At 52.1% G+C, this 23,408-nt stretch overlaps 1 protein-coding gene across 1 annotated transcript; it reads right to left on the bottom strand.

Moving 5' to 3' along the window:
- Positions 1-8,625: 8,625 nt before the first annotated feature.
- Positions 8,626-22,177, bottom strand: HMCES (5-hydroxymethylcytosine binding, ES cell specific). The gene is made up of 7 exons (XM_040995299.1): positions 22,155-22,177; positions 21,426-21,638; positions 16,118-16,258; positions 14,594-14,719; positions 13,282-13,451; positions 10,841-11,036; positions 8,626-9,469 (listed from the first exon to the last, which is right to left on the bottom strand). Exons 2-7 carry the CDS (start codon positions 21,606-21,608, stop codon positions 9,236-9,238), a joined length of 1,050 nt encoding a protein of 349 aa, XP_040851233.1. The 5' UTR covers positions 21,609-21,638; positions 22,155-22,177; the 3' UTR covers positions 8,626-9,235.
- Positions 22,178-23,408: the final 1,231 nt, after the last annotated feature.

The following is a 23,408-nucleotide window of genomic DNA, read 5'->3' as shown; positions in this document are numbered from 1 at the left end:
GTTAGGCAGCCAGCTCCCTGCAGTGGACAAGAGCAGCCAATAGGGGACAAGAGGGCGCAGGTGCACTGGACATTCTGTTTTGGATTCAGGGGCCTGTAGCCCCTGCTTGCCCTCCTGGTCAGCATCAGCCACATTTACTTGTAGTTCTGCCTGGGCAGCCCGGACACGTGCCTGGCATCCTACAGTGCCACTGCACGGCCAGTCCATGTTCTTTGAGGCGGGAGATGGGCCATACCCATACATGACGCTGTGCAAATGGTGCTGTTGTTCAGCTGGATGTGTCGCGTCAGATTACAACTCAACAGCCTTAAACCAGAAGCCCCAGGGCGCCTGGCTCCATGCCAGCTGTCTGAGTTCTGGGCTGGGGCCTGGGGAGTGGGCTTTGCGATCTGAGAGAATTGGGAAGGCTCCCCTGCAGCTGCCACGTCCCTGGCCACCTGCTGTCCATGGCTTCCTGCCAGTGTCCACAAAACAGGCCACTGAGCCTCATGCCTGCCTCTCTGGGTGCTGCCAGCACCTCCTGCCCTGACCTAAGCCCCCCACCCTGTTGATCATCTGTCCTTTGGGAACATGGCCGGGAGCTGGGAGTCCCCAGTGCCCACTGCCCTGCCAGTGGCTGTTCATGCCACCTGCCTCCACACATGACTGGCTGCTTCTCCCCGAGCAAATCTCCAGTGTGCCAATTTCAATGGCATGCTCCTTTGCGCACCCAGTGAGTGCCCCAGCCCTCGGCAGGGCAGGCCTGCTCTTCCATTGCTAATAGCACTGTCACGTTCCCCGGGCACCTTGTCTCGGGCCCCAGTGCCTGGCTCTGGATATCCAGCTCCTCCAGTCCCCCGAATGGTTGCATGCCCCAAGCACCCACCTCCCCAGTGAGTAGCTTGGCCAGTGGTCCACTTGGCCAGAAATGGGCTCGTAACCCTGTGCTGACAAACAGGTGCTGTTTTCTCCAGGACCATGGGGTGGAGGGACACAGGCTTTGGGTGGCTGGGGGAGCTGGGGAAGGGACACAGGTTTAGGGTGGCTGGGGGAGCTGGGGAAGGGACACAGGCTTAGGGTGGCTGGGGGGAGCTGGGGAAGGGATGGATGGCTGAGGACCCAAGGGGAGATATTAAGACATGGCTGGATCTTACTGCCCTGTGGCTCTCACACCTGCCTCTTGGCTTGAGCCAGTTTGAATTGGGTCTGTCACTTGCCTCCCGGCTTCCTCCTCTGCCTCCCTGGACTTCCCCCACATGTGTCCTGGCCTGTCCTCCAGGGTCCCATCATTGTCTGCAGGCGCCTCCCTTCTCTTGCAGTTTGCTTGTTGTGCTGGGCAACTGAGTATGTGACCCCTACAAGGGCAGATCCTGGTTATCCCGATGCATCCCAAGGGGCAGCCCGGAGACGAGCACCAGCTGCCCACCAGCACTCATTGTATGCCAAGTGGTCTGGGGAGAAGACTTCACGGGCCTTGTCAGGACCTTGCACACGGAGTCACGGGGCTAGAAGAAGAATCTTCTATCGGACGCCATGCTCCGGGCCACTACGCAGGGCTAACCACGTCTGACCCCCCTAGAAACTACTGCCTGTGACCTACAACAGCCCCAAGAGGCTCGTCTGGAAGATGCCCAGCCTGAGCTCCTCTCTGCACTCTGCACCCCTACCCAGGCATCCCCTGCCTCCCTGACCCTGAGCCTGAGGCTGGGCTCGAGGTTTCAGTCTCGGGACAGATTATTTTCCTCCGGCCCGAGTCTGTTGAAAGAGAAATCAAGATTGGTGATATGGGGAAGCCTCCCAGGGCATGAGCAGGCTGGCGCTCCTGAAATGCTGCCGCCTTTCTCGCATGGCACTGGGACTTGCCTTCTCTGGGGCTCCTGGGTTCTTGGGTGAGCCCCAAATATGCAACAGCAGCCCCTTCCCAGCTGAGTAGCCTTAGGGACACAGGGGTGCAGCCCCCACCCAGTCAGCTTCCCTGGGCTGACCCAGCCCCAAGCTGTCCCTTTACTGCCAGGCCAGGGCACGAGCTGAGCACAGGACCTGTTGAGGAAAACACTAGGGCACCCACACCTGCCTCCCACATCTCCCTGCCCCAGTTAAAAGGCAGCACAACTGTTGTTGGGGCCACCTGCCTTTGCAGACTGGGGGCAGTGACTCCCAGGTACCAGGGGGACATGTTAAACGTCTCGTCCGTGGTCTCATAAGCACCCGGTAGGCAGACCCCTGTCTGTCTCCAAGGCTGTGTCAAGTTCAAGGCTTGGCCAGATGTGGAAGAAGGGGAAGAAATATTTCAGACTGGGAAACCCAGTACTTGCACAGGTCTTGGCACCTGGAAGAAGCTGCTGAGTTTGGGGCGGGGGGGGGGGGGGGGGGGCGGTTCCCAGGGTCTCAGTCGGGCTCTGGCCAAGCAGCATGCCCAGGAATTGCAGGTTTGGCTTGTCGGGGAGTGACCTGCAGAGCTGCACCTCTGGGACTGGTGGATTTCCAAGTCTGTGGCAGGTGTTTTTGGAGGGAGGCTCATAAGCAGGCTGCACCCTGCGGGCACCAGGACAGCTGCCACAAAAACGGAAGGGGCGGGTCCAAGGAGAAACAGCAGGTGCCCTGGATCCTGCGAGGGGCTGCTTCCCTCCAAATTGGGCAGGCCTTGGCCTTGCGGTTCACCCTTGGGGAGGCACCCAAGGGAGGGAGTTGTGGCACATTATAAAGACAGATCATCCATAGAGAAGGGGTGTGCACAGGGGTGCTCCTGAGTGGGGGCCACAGCTTCAGCTGCTGATGGCTGAGCTGCAACACAGCCAGCCCCTAAGGCACTAAGCGCCAGAGGCGCTCTGAGTGAGTGCTGGGGCCCACGTAGCTGACTGCAATCACTTTCAGATCTGTGCGGCGTGCCATGGAAGCAGCAGCTGCCAGCTCAAGCAGCTGTGTTCCCACCACCCACATGGGAGTTCCAGATTCCCGTGTAAGTTTGGTTCGCAGCTTTGGCCTGGGCTGTACCTGACTGTTGTGGCCCTTGGAGAAGAGGATTGGCACTCCATCTGCTTTTCAAATACATAGTTCCAGAAGCCTCCCACTGGGGCATAGCAAGTCAGGCTGCTGTCCTGACGCCAGCATCCCATGTGGCCGCTGGTCCGAGTCATGTCTGTTCCACTTGCGGTCCAGCTTTTTCTTCCTCATATACCTAGGGAATGCAGTAGGGGATGATCGAAGGACTTAGGCCCCTGAACCCTTGCAAGGAACCTGGAAGAAGCTTCTGGGTCCTGGCATCTGCCTGGCTCAGCCCTGTTTTGGCCATTTGGAGAGTGAACCAGTGGGTGAAAGCACTTTGTGTGTGTTTGCCCATCTGCATCCGTGCCCCTGCCTCTCTCTATAACTCTGCCTTTCAAATAAATAACCTCTTAAAACATGCCATAAGCATCTCCTGGGAGTTCCTGAGTCCCCTTCTGGGTTGGGGAGGATTCCTTACCTTCAGTGGTCCCACATGGGGCCTGGTCACTGGAGACATTTCTCAAGGATTTTCTTAAGTAGAAATGGAACTATTTTTGTGAAGCTTCACACTTGTAAAAGATGGGCTGAGGTGGTATGTCAGGCTAAGCCTCAGCCTGCAGTGCTGGCTTCTCATATAGGCACCGGTTTGAGTTCAAGCTGCTCTGCTTCCAATCCAGTTCCCTGCTAATGTGCCTGGGAAAGCAGCAGCAGATGGTCCAAGCGCTGGGGACCCTGCACCATGTGGGAGACCTGGACAAAGCTGGCTTCCTTCTGGCCTAGTTCCAGTCATCGTAGCCATTTGGAGAATGAACCAAGGAATAGAAGATCTTTCTCCTTCTGGCTCTGTTACTCGGACTTTCAATTTTTTTTTTTTTTTTTTAAGATATGCTGAAAGAAGTACTGACTCCACTTTCATTAGGATGGTTACTTTAAAATCACAAAACACAACAAGGGTGGCACTTGGGTCAGCGGGAGCCCTGCTGCTCTGCTGATGACGCAAAGGGGCGCAGCTGCTGCAGGAAGCGGCCTGGGGAGAGCCACGGGCACAGCCCTGCCGGCGGGATCAAGTGCCTGGTGGTGAATGACTGAACTGAACGAGATGTGACTTAACACAGGAGAGGAATTCTGACCCGTGCTACCACATGGATGCACCCTGAAGACACCACAATGAGCAAAGTAAGCCAGACAGCCGGAGCACAAACCCTGACCACCTGACAGAGCGTGACCTCCTGACACAGGCCACCAAGGGAGCAGTAAGCTAAGAGGCCACTTGGGGCAACGCTCGGGGTTCCTGGCCCAAGTCCCAGCCACTGGACTTTCGGTGCAGTTTCCTGCTAAAGTGCATTCTGTGATGCCTTAAGTAACACACTCCTTGCCAGCCATGCGGGGGACTGCATGAGCCTCTGGCTCCTAGCTTTGGCCAGTGCCAGTCCCAGCTGTCACGGGCATTTGGGGGGATGAACCAGTAGATAGGAGATCTCGCTCTCTGACCCTTCAAATAAGTAGGATGGCGATGTCCAGGGCTGAGGGGAGCTGGCACATCGGTCACTGGCTTGGCAACAGCATCCCAGAGATGATGGCTCAGCCATGGGACGAAACAATTGAATTTGCACACTCAGAAACGGCTAAGTTGGCAAATATGATGTGTGTCTTTCACAATTATGATAAAAAGTACTGTACAGGTTAACAAAATGTTTTAGCTGAGTGTATTACCACCTTTGAGATTTCTCAGTCCCACCTTCTTCTGCACAGTCCCTTCCAAGCCACTTCCCAACAAGTCCCACAAGGCGAGGTATCCTGGAGGAAACTGCATTGAAGGGAGCCACGAGCAGGTGCAACCCAGAACCTGGCCTGCTGGAGTAGAGCTCGTCCACACTCTTGGCTCTCCTAGCCACTGTCCTGGTAGGCTCAGTTGAAGGACTTAGAAATGTGGAATTGAGCTCCAGTCCCAACACGGCTGGCTGGGACACTGCAGGCACTGCGGCACAGGATAACACATCCCATAATGGAGCAGAGCTTGGAGTTTCAGCAGCTCCATTTCCAACCCACCTTCCTGATAAACCCAGGGAAGCAGGAGGTGGTGGCTGGAGTCTCTGGGGACCTACTTTGGGAAGTGGACCAGTAGTTGGAAGACACCTCTCTGTTGCTCTCCCTTTCAAGTTGATGAAAATAAACATTTTTTAAAAACGAAGCCCTCTGGGTCCAGCACGGTAGTCTAGTGGCTAAAGCTCTCGTCTTGACCCACCAGGATCCTATATGGGCACCCGTTCATGTCCTGGCAGCCCCACTTCCTATCCAGCTCCCTGCTTGTGGCCTGGGAAAGCAGTCGAGGATGGCCCAAAGGCTTGGGACCCTGCACCCATGTGGGAGACCTACCTAGAAGAAGCTCCTGGCTTCAGATGGGTGCAGCACCAGCTGTTGCAGTCACTTGGGAAGTGAATTATTGAACGAAAGATCTTCCTTTGTGTATATCTGACTTTCCAATAAAATGAATCTAAAATGAAAATGAATCAAAAAAAAAAAAAAAAAAAAAAGAAAGAAACCCTCTGGATCCAGCATGGTAGCCTAGTGGCTAAATCCTTATCTTCCATGCGCTGGGATCCCATATGGGCGCTGGTTCTAATACTAACAGTGCCGCTTCCCATCCAGCTCCCTGCCTGTGACCTGGGAAAGCAGTTGAGGACAGCCCAAAGCCTTGGGACACTGCAACTGTGTGGGATACTCTGAAGAAGTTCCTGGATCCTGGCTTTGGATCTGCACAGCATCGGCCATTGTGCTCACTTGGGGAGTGAATCATCGGACGGAAGATCTTCCTCTCTGTCTCTCCTCCTCTTTGTATATCTGACTTTCCAATAAAAAAAAATAATAAATCTTAAGGAAAAAATAAAATGATGCCCTGTGTCATGTGATCTGATTCTGAAGCCCCAGATTGTACAAACAGCGCTGCAGCTCCTGCCTGCTAGGGAGCTGTCTGCTGGAACCTGAAGCATGCTTGTCTTCTCTGGGGTCCCAGGATGCCAAGCAGGACATGGATGGAGTGGGGTCCTAGGTCTTCCCTTGGTCCTGGGCTCCTGGGAGTGCGGTGTGAGCACACTACTCCCCTTCCCCCTTCAAAGTTGGTCTCCCCATGGCCTGTACTCCGCCTCCTCAGGAGAGTGGGCTTTCCCTGGGGCATCCCTTGCTGCTCACGCTGCTTGGGAGAGGGAGGATATGCAGGCCCAGAGGGGAGCCCAGGGATCTCTGGCTCCCACCAAAACACTTGCCCTGCTGACCCTTCATGGCACAAACTCTTCTGGCAGAGCCACTCCTCCCCTGCCAGAAGCTCCTCAGAGCTTCACAGTTTAGCTAATCTAACTGGTGTGGCTGGCCCTCACCCAGGCATGTTCAGTCCCAATACACTGCAGGGCTGGGGTCTAGATGAAGAAGCCACAGGTGCACAGGAACGTGGGCAGGCTCCAGAATTGATGGGAACCCTGAAATCCAGGGCCCACAAGCGGGAAGCCCAGCCTGGCCACTGCTGGAGGGGTGGGAGGGGAGCCAATTGCAGGGCTGCCCTCCTCAGCCGCAGAGTCACGGTGGAGCCACTCCGTCCAGGCAGGTGAGGGCTGCCTCGGTTTGGTCTCAGGGGTGGGAGTTTCCAACCCAGGACAGAACCTGCGCTCCTGTGCCGGTAAGTATTGGTGAGGTTTAGAAACCCCTGGGACAAGTGGAAATCAGACGTGGCCACAGCTAGCAAGACTGATGACTCAAAAGAAGTTGGAAAAGGAGATGCCCACCGTGAAGCCGGGGATGGGTGAGGGCTTCTCAGAGACCAGTAAGTGCTTTTATAATACACCTGTCTGCAAGTATAAACACGCGCGCGAGTGGGTGAGACGCACGCGCCACAGGCTCCTCCACGTGGACTGGAAACGACTCCGAGAACCGCGGGAGGCGCGCGTGGACAGCAGAGGATGTCGTAAAGCCACAGTGAACCGCGACAAGAATCTGCATCCAAAGTGACAGCGGTGAACGCTCTAGCAACTTGGCTTAACTTTCAAAACTCACAGACCAACCAACAAACCGCACACAAAGGAACACCTGACCGACCCGCTTGGCAGTGCGTGAGTACGTAGCCCCACCCCCACCCGCCTCCCCTGCCCCTTTGCGGGGGAAGGAGGGTGCCCGCAAGGCCGGTGTCCCGCGCACGGCCTGCCGCCTGCGTCCCGCGCTGCCCCGGCCCGACTCCCGAACCGGGCCCAGCCGCGCCTCGCGCCGCTCACTCCCATTAGCAGCGACGGGCCGAGCCTCCCTCTGATTGGTGTAGATGCCGATCCCTCATTTGCATAGGGCATCGAGCCCGGGCTCCAGCAAACTGCAGTTCTTTTGCTGCCAGGGTCGATCTGTGCGTGAGGGTCGCCTTCCCCTTCTCTCCCGGTGGTCACCGAAGCAAGCGGGCGGGGACAGCGTCTTGCGGGACCCTTGTTCCTGGAGCCGGCCCGGCCCGGCGCTCCGTGGCGCGGACGGCGGCTCAGGGCTCCCCGCAGGCCCGGCCTTTCGGCGCCGGAGCCCCAGCACCCCTTCCTCCCCGCTTCTTTCCCGGACGGCGGGAAGGCGGGCCCCTCTCGGCCGCCGCTGCCTTCCGGCTCCAGGCCCCTTTGCAAGGGCCCTTGGTGGCGTCCGGGTAGCGAACACCTGCCGGTTCTCCGTTGCTGCACAGGGCTGCACACACAGGAGTGCTCAACGTTACCAAACCACTTTTTAAAAGGCTTACTTGAAGGGCGGAATTAGAGAAGGGCGCGCGCGCGCACACACACACAGAAAAAAAAAACTAACAGATCTTCATCCACTGGCTCACTCCCAAATGGCCTCAAACGCTGCAGCTAGTCTAATCTGAAGCCAGGAGCCTTCTCCGAGTCTCCCATGCGGGTGCAGGTCCCAAGGCTTTGGGCCGTCCTCCACTGCTTTCCCAGGCCACAGGGAGATGGGTGGGAAGTGAAGCAGTCCAGGACACAAACCAGCACCCACATGGGATGCCGGCTCTTGCAAGGTGAAGATTTTAGCCACTAGACATCGCACTGTCATCGAACAATTTCTTTTCCAAGATTTATTTGCAAGGTAGAGTTGTAGAGAGGACACACACACTATCCATCTGCTAGTTCTCTTCCCAAAGGCCAACCCCAGGAGCACCTCCGGATCTCAGTGTGACGGAGGCTCAGGGACTTGGGCTGTCCCCCCCTGCTTCCCCAGGCCACTGGCAGGAAGTGGATGGCAAGTGGGGCAGCCAGGACCAGGACTTGAACCAGCTGCCCATTTGGGATGCCCACGCTGGAAATGTGCCTCAGGGCTGGCTCCACAAACAAGTATTTGCAAAACAACTCTTAATGTGGTGAAAGTCACGTGGAAGTGACAGGGCCATGGGGCACCAAGCGGCCCCTGGCCCCCTCCCCACAGCTTCAACTCCCAGTTCTCAGAATGTGGCCCGAAGCCCGGGTCTTCCCTGTTCCTCTCTCTGTGCAGAGCCTGGGGGCTCTTGGGCTGTCACTGCCCACCCAGAACCCACGCTACCCCATGGTTAGGTCTTGGCCTTGGCATAACAGGCCCGCCCCCCCCAGGCTGGTTTTCCGCTAAAGGATTTCAACAGCTTCCAGGCGGAGAGGGTAAACAGAGGCCAGGAAGAAGCTCCACCAAACCTTTTTATTTATTTATTTTTTTCTCACCAAGCTCCAATGTCCCATTTGTGACAAAATCCATTCCTTAGGACTGCTGCTACAGGAAGACTGGGTAAGATCCAGAACTCCTCTTCCCGCCCTCCCCGCCCCCCAGCATCATTTCCCACAATGTAGGCAAAAGTTTATCAAATATAACTTATTCTGATAAAATACTTAGCAACTTAATTCTACAAGACCAAAAGCCAGAGGCAGAGCAGAAAGCAGCCTCAGATCAGGGCTGAGGGTTCCCAGCAGGGACCCAATCGAGGGAAGGCTTTGTCGGGCCTGGCTGGACATCTGGGCAAGCCCAGGTACCCCTGGGCCAGTGATGGCAGCAGGCACCCAACAGCCTCACCTGGGCCAGTGATGGCAGTGGGCACCCGACAGCCTCACCTGGGCTAGTGATGGCAGTGGGCACCCGACAGCCTCACCTGGGATTTCTAGCCACAATCAGGATGGCCACTTTCACCTCAGCCCCCAGTGTCGAGAAATATCATGCCACCGCCTTGCAGTGCCGGCAGCTGAGACGTGAGCTGCAGCCCTGGGTGTAGCAGGGGGTGGCAGAGTTCTCGCAGAGCCCTGCACTACTGCTTCTGTGGCCGCTTAGCCTCGGGCCCCTCCTGCTTCTCCGGTCTCAGCCACCGCTTCAGGGGTCCTGGGCCCCCTCTCTTGACCGGAAGGTTGCTCTTTGGCAGGAAATGCCTGGACCACTGGAACACGTTTGATTCTTTTTGGAATGCTTTTGAGTCTTCTTTTTTGGGTGAGTTTGAGGTCAGCCACTGCAACATCTTCTGGCTGCTGCCACTGGCTTTGGGCTCCTAGGAGAAAGTAGGAAAGGCTCAAACCACTCCTTGGTGCTTCTGCAAAAGGCCCACTCCGCGGAGACCTGGGGAAGAGGCCCCAGCTGCTGACCAGGGCTGGGTGACACTGCTAAGGCCAGATGGGGCCTTCTGGCCCTGGGTGGGCAGAGGGTCTTGGAAGCCTAACAGAGGATGAGGTGGCTTGGTCGGAGAAGGCAGTTCAGGAGAACGCTGCTAGAGGCTGCAGAGGCGTGCATGACCTCCCCACAGCTGCCAGGCCAGGTCACAGCTGGCTGTCTGCACAAGCTCCCCACTGTCACCACTCCAACTGCTCTCCATTAGTGCACCTCAGCAGACCGTTACTTTTGCAGGTAGAAATAAAGCACTGCCTAAAGAACTGCTTAGTTTTAGATCACTAATGGAAAACAAACAAGAACAACTGTTAGAATTGCAGCTTGTAGAGAACTGAGACAAAACAGATGAGCCTGACTGTGAATATGTAAAGAGAACTTTAAAACAGAGGGGCTGGTGCGGTGACTGCAGCTTAATCCTCTGCCTGCAAGTGCTAGCATCCCATATGGGTGCTGTTTCATTTCCCCATTACTCCACTTCCTGCCAGCTCCCTGCTTGTGGCCTGGGAAAGCAGGGGAGGACAAAGCTTGGGACCTGCACCCACGTGGGAGACCTGGAACAAGCTGCTGCTCCTGGTTTCGTATTTACTCAGCTCTTGGCCACTGAGCCATTAGGGGAGTGAACCAGTGGATGGAAGATCTTCCCCTCTATCTCTGTAAAACTGCCTTTCCAAAAAAAAAATTTTTTTTTTAATTTATTCATGTCTATTGGAAAAACAGACTTATACAGAGAAAGAGACATAAATAAAAATAATTTAAAAAAGAAAAACCCCACAGGAATGAGGTGGCTGCTCTCGCGACCCTCCCCCCGCCCCGACGGCTCAGGCATGACGAGGTTTGTTCTGGAACACCAGGAGCAGGTCCTACTGAGCTCCTTCCATGGCACAATGCCCGTGCCGCAGCCTTTACTCCAGAATGTTCTGGAGCCAGCTCCTTGCCTGTTTATTCTGCCTTCAATAGCACACCCTCCACATCCTTGCCAATTTTAAGGACTCAAGTTTGTAATCAGAATGCTGTCCAATCCCTCTGAAGAGACTGACGCCTGGAACGCCTTCACCTCACGGTTGGGGAAACAGATAACGTCACGAGCCCTAGCTGGACAGGAACCAGACACAACACTGTCAAGCACCCCTTTGTCTTGTACTGCTTCTCCAGACAGAGTCCTCCAGCTGGCTCAGCAGGCCCACTCAAGTTCTGGCTGTAAACGGCCGTCTCCCACCAGAAAGGGCTATCCCACACTGCCAGTGGCAGGACACACCTTTTTGATGACCATCAGGTGGGCAGGAGTCACACACTGGGGAGTGTCGTTGTGGCAGTTGTTCACCACGGGAGAGACTGGATGGAAGGTGATGTTGTCTGTAGGGTGGATTAACTGCAGGGCTTCCTGAGTTGAGACCTCACCGAAGTCAAGCCACTTAGAGACGGCCTCTTCCCCATCCAGGATAGCAGGCATCCTAGGCAGGGAGGTGAGGGGAAAGGAGAAGTAGAAAGGAAAAGAGATCCGAGTGAGCTGACGACTCCCAGCTGACAGCCGCCACTTGCTGTCTGAACACAACTGGGTAAGGATGCTAGATTCAACTCCCAGAGAGCTACACTGAGAAATTCTGAGGTGGGTCAGTCTGGTGCCATGGAATAGCAGACTGTGGTGCCAGCATCCCATTTGGGCACTGAGTCTTGGCTGTTCCACTTCTCACCCAGCTCCCTACTAAACATCTGGGAAAGTAGTGGAGGATGGCACAAACGCTTGTGCCTCTGTACCCACAGAGGAGACCCGGGAAGGGGCTCCTGGCTGCTGGCTTCAGACAGGCACAGTTCTGGCCATTGTGGCCACTTGGAGAGTGAATCAGCGGATGGAAGATTTTCCTGTCTGTGGGAGAAGGGGGTGGGGAGCCTGGTGTTATGGTACACAAGTTAAGCACTGCCTGTGACACTAGCTTCCCATAGCAGAGCGCCGGTTTAAATCCCACTGATTTATCTCTGGCAGTCTCCCTGCTCATGTGCCTGGGAAAAAGGTGGCAGACAGACCAAGCACTGTCACCCACACATAAAACTCTTTTAAAAAACAAAAAAGGAAGGAAATGTGTATTTACCAAAAAAAACCTATGACCAGATTTCAAAAATCTTTTCCAGAAAACGTTTTTTTCATGAAATTTTTCATTCATAAACTTTTTTGAAGTATCCCACAGTTTAACTTGCTGTAATTCACACATCTTTACCTAAAACCGAATAAAACAATAGTATACTTTTTAAGGAATTCATTTTTTTTTTTTTTAATTTTCTTTCTAATGTTGCTTCCATAGTTGAGTGGGCTGCGTGTCCATGTGGGCCTCTGATCACAGTGGGGAGGGTCAGGTACAGAGGAAGGTGGGTGGGAACAGTACATTTGAAAAGTAGTAATTTTTAGATTGTATGAGATGGAGGAACTTATTTTCAGGTTAATTAGCAAAAAACTACCACATGAAGGCATATTTTTACAGATATAGCTTAGGATAAGGCTAAATAAAGTGGGTACAGGTATAGCATGACACATTCTTTCCAGTGGAACTTCGGAGAGCATGCTGAACTAGCAAAAATTGAGAAGGTGTACAGTCAGCTCTGTTAATGCCTGCTTTTAACATACAAGTCTGGGGCCTGGTGCAGTGACCTAGTTGCTAAAGTCCTTGCTTTGAATGCACCAGGATCCTATATGGACGCCGGTTCTAATCCTGGCATCTCCGCTTCCCATCCAGCTCCTTGCTTGTGGAAAAGCAGTAAAGGACAGCCCAAAGCCTTGGGACCCTGCACCCACATGGGGAGTGTGGAAGAAGCTCCTGGCTTCAGATCGGCTCAGCTCCGGCTGTTGTGGTCACATGGGGAGTGAAATATCAGACGGAAGATCTTCATCTCTGTCTTTCTTCTTCTCTCTACATATCTGACTTTGCAATAGAAATAAATAAATGTTTAAATAAAACAAAATAAAAATAAAATGCAAGTCTGTTGCGATGCAACTGATACATCAGAGCACCTGGAGCTCCATGCAGGTTCCGGGCTTGCTCTGCTTCTGCGCCATCTCAGAGGGTGAGCGCACACAGCTGCCCTGCTGACGGAGTGCACAGAAGGCACAGCCACTCCGCTCCAGCGCTCACGGCTCCCTCGCCTCCTGCCTTATTACAAACAAAGCTGACTTTTGCTCTTCTTGGGCAGGCGGTGCATGCAAATGCAATGCTGTAAAGGATGAAGGGTTTCAAATGATACAATATCTTGAAAAAAAAAAAAAGAGAACCTGATTCTCTTCACATTTTTAAGGATTTGACAAAACGCTGCAAAAAAAGAAGTGATGTGAAGCCAATAGCAACCAACCTAAAATAACAGAAACGACGGAAAGATCGTTAGCACAGGCATGAGTGCTAAAGTAAGAAACAATCCCGAAACCTGGAATCCAACAAAAAAAAGAAACTCTGAGAAACAGCACCACTGATTTATACGACCTTGGGCCATTCCACCCTGCCTTCCTAGGCCACTAGCACAGATCTGGATCAGCACAGGAGCAGCCAGGACTTGAAGAGACTCCCCCGCAGGATGCTAGTGCCACAGACAGAGAATCAGCTTGCTATGCCATCACACCAGCCCCAGCTTCCCTCGGTTTTTTATTCTCAAAACCTAAAAGCATAAACTCTTACTAGAATCCTGTTGGACCCTGGGATAAGAATGACGACTTGCCTCTGGTGGATGTCATTCAAGCCCGGAGAGGCATCCACCGTGATAATGGCATAAGAGTACAGGAGGTCTCCTCCCTCCGGGGGCTCCCAGCAGTCGAAGATCCCGGCCATTGTCAGCAGCCGCCAGTTGTCCCATACTTGCTCCCAATCCTCTGGACCCATGATGTCAGGCTGGAAGCAAAACACACGGGCAAGTAAGATGCAGGCAGCAACCTTCCTCCGCTTGAGGCTGGATTCTACTCCAGGCATAACACAGCGATCATCTCAGAAGTCATCCAACCCAGGCCCTATTAACCCCTCTTGACCAACGTTACTAAGGAAGCAGCTCAGTGCGAGTGTAGATTCATGGTCCATTTAACACCTTCAGTGGGCACAGAGGCCTTCCGTGGTCTAGTCCATCCCTCTAACGAGAACTCATACTGCTAATCTGAACCCCGAACAACAGTAAAGGAGGCTCTTGTGCAACGCTAAGCCCCTACGTGTTAACGGAAACACTTCCTCTGCCCAACATGTCCTTCCCACCCTTCCTCATCTTGCTAACTGCCACTTGCTGTTGAAGACTCAGTTCAAGACTCAGCACACATACAGCTGGAAAGCATGGCACTTGATCCTTTATTAGAAAGGACACGGAGGAGCCCAGTGCAGGCGCCTAGCAGCTAAAGCCCTTACTTTGCATGTGTCAGGGTCCCATATGGGCACCAGTTCTCATCACAGTGGCCCCGCTTCCCATCCAGCTCCCTGCTTGTGGCCTGGAAAAGCAGTTAAGGACAGCCCAAAGCCTTGGGATCCTGCACCCGTATGGGATACCCGGAAGAAGTTCCTGGATCCTGGCTTCGGATCGGCATAGCATCAGCCGTTGCGCTCACTTGGGGAGTGAATCATCGGACAGAAGATCTTCCTCTCTGTCTCGCCTCCTCTCTGTATATCTGACTTTGCAATAAAAATACATAAGTCTTTAAAAAAAAAGTGGACTTTCATGCAAGTGCTGGTCTGAGTTCTGCTGCTCCACTGACGACCCAGTTCCCTGTACTGCACCTGGGAAGCAGGGGAAGATGGCCCAGGCGCGTGGGCTGCTGCCCCATGAGGCTCCTGGCTCCAGTCCTGCTGCAATAGCCACTTTGGAAGTACACTAATGGATGGGAAGACCCTCTTTGTTTCTCCCTATTTCTCTCTGTAACTCTGTCTTTCAAATAAATAAAATAAACCTTAAAAACAAAACAAAAAAGTGTGAGTTAAGAAAAAATTGCCCTTCTTTGAATTAATCTGTTTCCTTGTACCTTTCCAAATTATACAGTGAGTACTGGTAATAATACCTTTTCTGTCTTGATTTGGGGGAAATAGATGAAATACGGCTGCGTCTGCTTGGTGTACAGATTTCGCTGCCACTCGTAGAATCCATCTGCCAAAACGACACATCGCCTTCCTTTTCCCAGAGGCACCTGAAGAAAATCGAGAGCAAGCCATAGTGTTAGTGATACAATCGTGTTCACAAGGAATTACTACATAGACTTGTAAAAAATCATTATTGGGCTGGACACGGCAGCCTAGTGGCTGAAGCCCTTGTCTTGCATGCGCTGGGATTCCATGTGGGCTCTGCTTCTAATCCCAGCTGCTCCACTTCCCATCCAGCTCCCTGCTTGTGGCCTGGGAAAGCAGGGGAGGACCGCCCAAAGCCTTGGGACCTGCACCCGCATGGGAGACCCAGAAGAAGCTCCTAGCTCCTGATCAGCTTAGCTCTGGCCGTGGCAGCCTCTTGGGGAGTGAACCAGTGGATGGAAGGTCTTTCTATCTGACTTTCCAATAAAAATAAATAAATCTTAAAAAAAAAAAAGAAAGAATCTCATGATTAACCTTAGTATAGGTATTTGGTTTCTCTGTACTCACTTTTCTTATGTATTGTGACCACTCAGTTACATAGGTATTAAAAAGATTAATGTATGTAAAAGCAGTCAGCTCTTTTTGAACAAGTAAGCACCAGTGGTGGCTAGTTTCCAAAACCAGATGTTCAATGAACTATGTTCTCATATTCATTCCCTACCTAGTCCACCCACTCCCACTGTGAATTTCAGCTGACTAAATGTGACCTAGAGCTCATGGCAAAGCTTTGCAGCCTCTGTTGAGCTCTCGTAGGTCCTCAACTCTGGGGTAGCGGGCCTCCATGTCACTCTCTTGACACTCCCAGGCTAGGCATGTGCAATGGCTTTGTTATTCCAGTCATTCTAGCTAATGGGGCAGATGAGGATGGAAAAAGCCATCTTGGACATCCAGCTCCAGGTGCCATCTGATTACAACCACATGAGATCCTCCAAACAAAAACTGCCCCAATCAGCCTGGACACTCCTCAGAACATAGCAATAATAATTTTTGTTTTAAATCAGTAACTTTGGGGACGGTTTGTTGTCAGACAGGAATAAGCAGTACAGCATCAACATGAATTGGGAATCGTGGAAGCTTATCTTATTTCTCAGGTACGCGGAGTACTAAAAACTGATGGAAAAAAACAGCAGAGTAGAGCCACCACCTTGTCTCTTCCATACTTCTACTTCATTTTTATCTTAATGTAATATTAACACAAAGAGATCAGATTCAATGCAATTCATGGGTACAATTCTTTTTTGTTTTTTATTGTGGTGTTTATTTACGTTTTCTTGCTAGCATGTTATCCTGAGCATGTTTTCATGTGTCTACTGGTCAGTTGTATTTTATCCTTTGAAAAAAGCAGGTTCATATCCTTAGGCCATTTCTGAAATGGATTATTATTTCTTTTTCCACAGGTATAATTCTAAGAATATAATCCTATTCTCTTCCTCCCTCCGATCCTTCCCCTAGCCACCTACCTTGAAAGACCGTTTCTCCGTTATGGTATCACTACGACAGTTACTTGTGTTGAGCTTAAACTTGGAAAGGTCATCTTTGAACCAAGACGGGACCAAGCCCCATCGCATGGGGGCAATGATACGCTCAGAAGAGTCTGCATTCTGCCACAGAAAAAAAAGTTGGAATTCAGTGAGAAGAACGTAATGAAATTTAGGAAACCATGTGGCTGGCATGGTGGCACTGCATGTTAATGCCCCAGCCTGTGGCACTGGCATCCCAAAAGGCATTGGGTCCCTTCTTACCAAAGTGTGTCAGGACATTAAAATCTACAGATTTCATCAATTTCTCCAGGTGTCCATTACAGAAAAAGTTCGAAGACACAGAATGGAATAAGCAAAGGGAGAAGACTTAGCAGGAATCTGGAACAATCCACGCATAGGCTTCCTCCTCTTTTCTTGTACACGTTAGGGCCCTGGCCCTGAACTGATGGCTCAGCTGCTAAATCCTTGCCTTTTCACGTAGCGTCGGGATCCTACATAGGTGCTGGTTCGTGTCCCAGGGGCGCCAATTCCCTTCCAGCTCGCTGCTCATGTCTTGGAAAAGCATTAGAGGATGGCCCAAAGCCTTGGGACCCTGCACTTGCATGGAAGACCAGGAAGTAGCTACTTGGGGATTGAACCAGCAGACAGAAGATCTTGTTCTCTGTCTCTTCTTCTCTCTGTAAATTTGCCTTTCCAATAAAAACAAATATTTAGGAGAGGCTACATTTAATTTATTTATTCTTTTTTTTAATTCATTTATTTTTACTGCAAAGTCAGATATACATAGAGGAGGAAGACAGAGCAAGATCTTCCACTTGATGATTCACTCCCCAAGTGACCACAGGGCCAGAGCTGCGCCGATCCGATGACAGGATCCACGAGGGTCTTCCAGTTCTCCCACACGGGTGCAGAAAAAAATTATTTATTTTTATTGGAAAGGCAGATATACAGAGAGGAGGAGATAGATCTTCCATCCCCAAGCAGCTGCAACGGCCAGAGTTGAGCCGACTCGAAGCCAGTCGCTAGGACTGAGGAAAAGTTTGTCAACCTTTGTATAGGGAAAAAAACAAGGTCTTTGAAAGAAGCCACTGGGTGTGGCAGTGGGTAGTGATGCCAGCACCCCAGAGTGGTGCCAATTTGAGTCCTGACTGCTCCACTTCCAATCCAGTTCCCTGCTAACGTGCCTGGGAAAGCAATAAAAGATGGGTCAAGTACTTAGGCTCTGCAGGAGACTCAGAAGAAGCTCCAGCTTTCTGGCTTAGAATTGGCACAGCTACAGTCATTGCAGCCATTTGGGAAAGTGAAACTGCAGGCAGAAGGGGTCTTTGTAACTTTCAAATAAATAAAACCCTCCTTAAAAAAAAAAAAAAGGAAGAAGACGAAAGAAAAAAAAGGCCTGGTGCAGAAGCATAGTGGCTACAGTGAACCCATGGACAGAAGAAGATCTTTCTCACTGTCTGTCCTCTGTAAATCTGACTTTCCAATAAAAATAGTAAAAATGTATTTTTAAATAGCACCTTATCGGGCCCGGCAGTCTGGCCTAGCGGCTAAAGTCCTCACCTTGAACACACCAGGAACCCATATGGGATCTAGTCCAGGCAGCTCCACTTCCCATCCAGCTCCCTGCTTGTGGCCTGGGAAAGCAGTCGAGGACGGCCCAAAGCCTTGGGACCCTGCACCTGCGTGGCAGACCCGGAAGACGTTCCTGGATCCTGGCTTTGGATCGGCATAGCACCAGCCGTTGCACTCACTTGGGGAGTGAATCATCGGGCAGAAGATCTTCCTCTCTATCTCTCCTCTCTGTATATATGCCTTTCCAATAAATAAATAAATCTTTAAAAAAAAATAGCACCTTATTTATTTGTAAGAGAACTAATGTTACAGCAAATGTAAATAAAAATAATAACATCCCTTCTTTGTTACTTATGAGGTCAGGTTAGTCTCAACCTTCTAGGCCAGAAATTTTACTCATCTATAACAATAGGGTGAAAAAACAAAAACAAACAAACAAAAATAGGGTGAAAAATATATATATGTACACACATACATATACTTATGTCTTACAGGACAAGCTTAAATTAAATTAAGAGGCAGAATTACAGTGAGAAGGGCAAATTGAGAGAGAGATTCCATCTGCTGGTTCTCTGCCCAAATGGCCACAGTGGCCGGGATGAGCAGGTCTAAAGCCAGGAGCATAGAACTTCGGAGTCTCCCACAGAGTGTGGGGCCCAAGAACCTGAAGCAGCCTCTGCTCTTTTCCCAGGGCCTAAGCAGAGAGCTGAATCAAGTGGCACAGCCAGGACATAAATTGGCACTCACATGGGATGCTTGTGCCACAGGTGTAGGACTAGCCTGTTTGGCTACTGCACTGACCCCAGAGGACAAATTTTAAGAACTAAAGCTAACATACTTCAAACATGTGCCAGAGTTGGGCATTTGGCTTAGCAGTTGAGATAGTGGTTAGGATTCCTGCGCCACATATGGGAGTGTCTGAGTATAATGCCTGTCTCAAGTTTCGATTCTAGCTTCCCGTTAACACTGACCCTGGGAAGGCAGCTGCAATGCCTCAAGCAACTGAGTTTCTGTCACCTATGTGGGAGATCTGGCTCCTGGCTTGGCCAGCCACTGACATCAAAGAAGTAAATCAGTACACGGGAGCTCTAATTGTCAAATAAAAATAAAAAATGAAAATGTGTGGCATGGAATAGGCACATGCATTGTGTTATTTTTTGAAAGTTAGGATTAAAAATAGACAGCAGAGGCCAACACACTGGCTCACCTGCCTAATCCTCTACCTCCAAACCCCGGCATCCCATCTGAGCACTGGTCTGTGTCCCAGCGGCTTGTGGCCTGGGAAAGCAGAGGAGGGCGGCTCAAGTTCTTGGGTCTCTGCACCCACATGGGAGGCCCAGAAGCTCCTGGCTCTGGATTGGTTCAGCTCAGAAACACACTTACTGGGCTACTTGGATTTGTTTACCATTCTATACCTATGAATTAGAGATGTGGACGTACTTAAACACAGGAAATTCATACCACAGACCCAAAGGAGAGCCGTATGTACAGCAAATGCATCTTGAATAACTGCTTTTCAAGATTTATTTAGTTGAATGGCAGTTACACCTAATTTTTCATGGCAGGTTTACTACTCAAATGGCTACAATGGCCAGAGGCAAGCCAAGCCAAGCTGCTGGAACATCTGGGTCTTCCAGCGTGGGTCAGGGGCCCAAGCACTTGGGCCATCTTCTGCTGATTTTCCAGGCATAGTAGGGAGCTGGATCAGAGGTGGAGCAGATGGGACAAGAACAAACCAGGGCTTATATGGGATGCCAGGGTAGCAGGTCACACAGCTCTAATCACTTCATTTTATAGTACTGATTTGGGAGTTTATAAATAAAATTCAGTGGGCCCAGTATGGTAGCCTAGTGGCTGAAGTCCTTGCCTTGAATGCACCAGGATCCCATATGGGCACCAGTTCTAATCCCGGTGTCACACTTCCCATCCAGCTCCCTGCCTGTGGCCTGGGAGAGCAGTCAAGGACAGCCCAAAGCTTTGGAACCCTCGATTAGGCTTTTGGGTTCTGGCTTCGAACTGGCTCAGCACCAGCTGTTGTGGCTGCTTGTGGAGTGAATCAACGGACTAAAGAGCTTTCTGTCTCTCTTCCTCTCTGTATATCTGGCTTTCCAAGAAAAAGAAATAAATCTTTTAATAAAAATCTGCAAGACAACAATACTCTAAATCCACAGTTGCCAATCATTTCTCCACACCTTTCCCATTGCCCAAAGACTCTGACAGTATCCGGCGACATCTTCAAGAGTTGTGACCAAGTGCAGGGCAGGGGAGGCGGGAGGTTCTACTGGCATCTAGTAGGCAGAAACCAAGGATGCTGATAAACATTCTCCAACGCACGGGCAGCTTCCCACATGAGGAATCGCCTTGTGCAAATATTTCAGTAGCGCCACTGTCAAGAAATCGCACTCTCTCCAAGTGACTAGAGTGTGTTCAACTGGACAATTACAAACCAAACCCAAATGTGAAGACAACCAATAGGAAGTAGTTGAGAAGCCAAAGCACTGATCAATATTAGTCATCTTTTCCTCTCCTTGAACCTCTGAAGCGAAGAGCTGGGGGCGACGGGCAGGTGAATGAAAGAGGAAGTAATTGGCAAATCAGCGGTTTCAAATGTAAATACCACAATCTATACATACACGCGGGCCGTTAATGGCTTGGATGAATGAGCTCCTGGTTCTAATTCTGCTTTACAATTTACAAGCTTGAGAAAAATGAAATAACAAATATTTACCAAATTATGAAAACTATACTTAGTGGAGATGCGGAGTCAAACACTCCATCAGTAGTAAATTCAAACCACCAACCAGAGAGACTGTTGGTGAACCATGTACTGGTCAAGAGGGGGCTGTGGTTTGGATCAGGGTTCCAGCTCCGCTCCCCACCAACTGGGTAAACTGGGGCAAGCCAGGATCTTTCCACATCTGTCTTTACATATCTGTTGAACAACTTTTTCTTCTTGCTAACATTCATTCTATAAGTCTAAAGAAGTGATACGAAGAGAATTAAGGCTAAAAAAGAAAGCAATTAACACATACGCACTTACTCTCACTAGAAATCTTCCTTTCAAACAGGTTCTAACTTTTACCCTTCATGATCCCTCAGGGCCCGATGCATTAGCCTAACAGCTAAATCCTCATCTTGCATCCCCCTCATCATGTCTCAGCTGCTCCACTTCCCATCCAGCTCCCTGCTTGTGGCCTGCAAAAACAATCAAGGACACCCCAGGGGACCCTGCACCAAGAAGCTCTTAGCTTCGGATTAGCTGTTGCGGCCACTTGGGGAGTGACCCAGCGATGGAAGATCTCTGCATATCTGCCTTTCCAATAGTAATAATAATAATAATAATAATAATAATAATAATAATAATAATAATACATTTTTATATATATAAAGAATTAGAGCACATGCCAGCATAATGGAAGCTTTTCAACAGTCATGAAATGGCAACTGTTTTAGATCAGCTGCTCTTAATCTGCTTAGACCTGGAGAGTCTAAAATTCAGCTGGCCTGGTATGAAGCATGGAAATGTTATTAAAAAAAAAAATTCTGATAATCAGCGAAGTTTGAAGGCTGCTTCCTTACAGACACCTGACACGATGAACGATGTCCCTCAGGCCACAGCCGTTGGAGCACCGGGTGCACAACACATCACTAAAGGTGCGTTTCTGGTGTCACCTCGGAGACCACACCTGCGACCTGCCAACACGAAGCTGGTTACCTTCTCAAAGTGCAGCCGCGACAGGAGCACGGGGTTGTGCGACCGGGGGCTCTTGTTGTAGGAGGGGCTGTACTTGTCCGGGTCCTTCCACTCGGGGAGCCTCTGCCGGCCCCTCCGATCCCGATAGGCACACGCTCTGGTGAGCACGTCCAGAGGCAAGTGGCAGGAGGTCCGCCCGCACATGTTTCGGCTCAGCCTCTTGCAACCTTGAAACTGGCAAACACGGAGAGGCGTTAGGGGTGAGGGGCCCTGCCCGGACAGACTGGACGCTGGCCAGTCCTCCCCTACAAGCACCGTCTGCTCCCCGCTCCCTGACCCGCGGGCGAGCCCCGAGCGAGGCACTGAGGTTCAGCAGGTGTTCTGCTGATGATTTCTGAATGCGTCAAGGCAGGGTTCCCCGGAAGGCGAGGGGAGCCAGCTGCGGCCACTGGCCTCTTGCGGTCCCTCCACTGCTTGGCTCTCCGCGCCTCCCCCCGGCCCGCACCCGCCAGCCTGAAGAAGCGGCCGGGCTTCCTGTCCACCCGTCGGGGCTCCTCAGCTGCCGGCCACGGCCCAACAGGTCCGACCTGCGGGCGGCCGACCCCGCTGAGCGACCGGCGAGGTGCGGGGAGCTGGCCTCCGGCTCGGCCTTCCGGGCAGGCTCCCCACCTCTACCACCCCCGGCCCAGGTCCCCAGGCCGCCGGGTGGCCTTTTTTCCCCTCAGCCCAGTTCCCTTTCCCGGTCCTCACCTCGCCTCAGCACTGTCTCCACTCCCGCGTCGCCCGCGTCTCCTCACCGCCCGCCCCGGCGGCCTCAGGCCCCGCCCCCAGCGCGCCCTCCCGGCCCCGCCCACGAGGGGGCGTCCCCCGCCCTGGCCACGCCCACGAGGGGCGTTCCCCGGCCCTGGCCCATTGTCCCGCAGCCCCGGCCCCGCTCGCGTCCCCCGCGTCTCCTCACCGCCCGCCCCGACGGCCTCAGGCCCCGCTCCCGGCGGAGCGTCCTCCCTGGCCCGCAGCCCCGGCCCCTCTCCCGTCCTCCCGCCCTGGCCCACAGCCGCAGCAGGCGGAGTCTCCCCTCGCCGGAAAGGATGAATTCCCGGAAGTCCCCTGCGCTACTGCCACCTTGGCCAGCTTGGGGGGCGCGGCTTTAACCTCCCCTCCCCTCAACGCGGGGTCCATGAAGGGTGAAGTCAGGAAACTTTTGAAATCTTCACAGTCCTGCAGATGGCCTCACAGTGTGGGGCAAAATGGGGAGTCACGCAAGTCCCTCTCCAGCGCTGGTGGACACGGCAGTGAAGCTTCCCGGGATCGCCCTGATTCCTGGAAACAGGCACTGCAGCTACTCCTGCACAGCTGTGAGGGGCTGAGAGTGTGGACAAATCAGGAGCCAAGAACACCTGGTGTGATGGTGCATCTCGGAGCTGCTGCGGGGTAGGCAGCTAGCCGGGGGTCTGGAGCCAGTCCCCCTCCACCTACGCGTCCCTTCTGCCCACCTGTGGTCAGATGGAACCCGAGGGGCTGGTATCCCACCGTGGCGTAGCCACTGCCCTCACAGAGGCCCTGACGGCGAGGGGCGAGGGGTCGTGTGTTTCTGTCGGCCTGGCACTCTGACCTGGCCTCCCCAGTTCCTGCTTGCTCTCTGGCTGCCCAGACTCCGAGCATAGTTGGCCTCTGAATGTCTGTATTCCTCGCCCTCAGTTCACTCCTTGAGCGAGTCAGTGACGATGTTAATGCTGAGAGGCTTTGTGTTTCTAATTTTTGTACTTTCCAGAGTCCCAAGAGAGGTGAGGCCTAGTGGTAAGGGAATGTGGACAGCGAAGCCAGGAAAAAGGTCTCTCTTTCTTGTCTCCCTCTGGTTGTGAATTCCAGAGGAAGGTTCCCTTAACCCAAAGTTGTCTTCTCTCTTCCCCCTTTGTTCAGGTTGTGAATCGCTGTGATTCTTCCCTTTTGGCTTTAAGTTTAATTAACACAGGAAAACCAACCCTAGAGACTCTTAGTTCCACC

Source organism: Ochotona curzoniae, unplaced genomic scaffold, assembly GCF_017591425.1.
Source record: "Ochotona curzoniae isolate NIBS_2020 unplaced genomic scaffold, NIBS_Ocur_1.0 contig_908, whole genome shotgun sequence".
In the NCBI taxonomy this organism is placed as follows: Eukaryota; Metazoa; Chordata; class Mammalia; order Lagomorpha; family Ochotonidae; genus Ochotona; species Ochotona curzoniae.
Note: the sequence above shows the minus strand (reverse complement) of the source record. Positions and strands in the feature narration are given on the sequence as shown.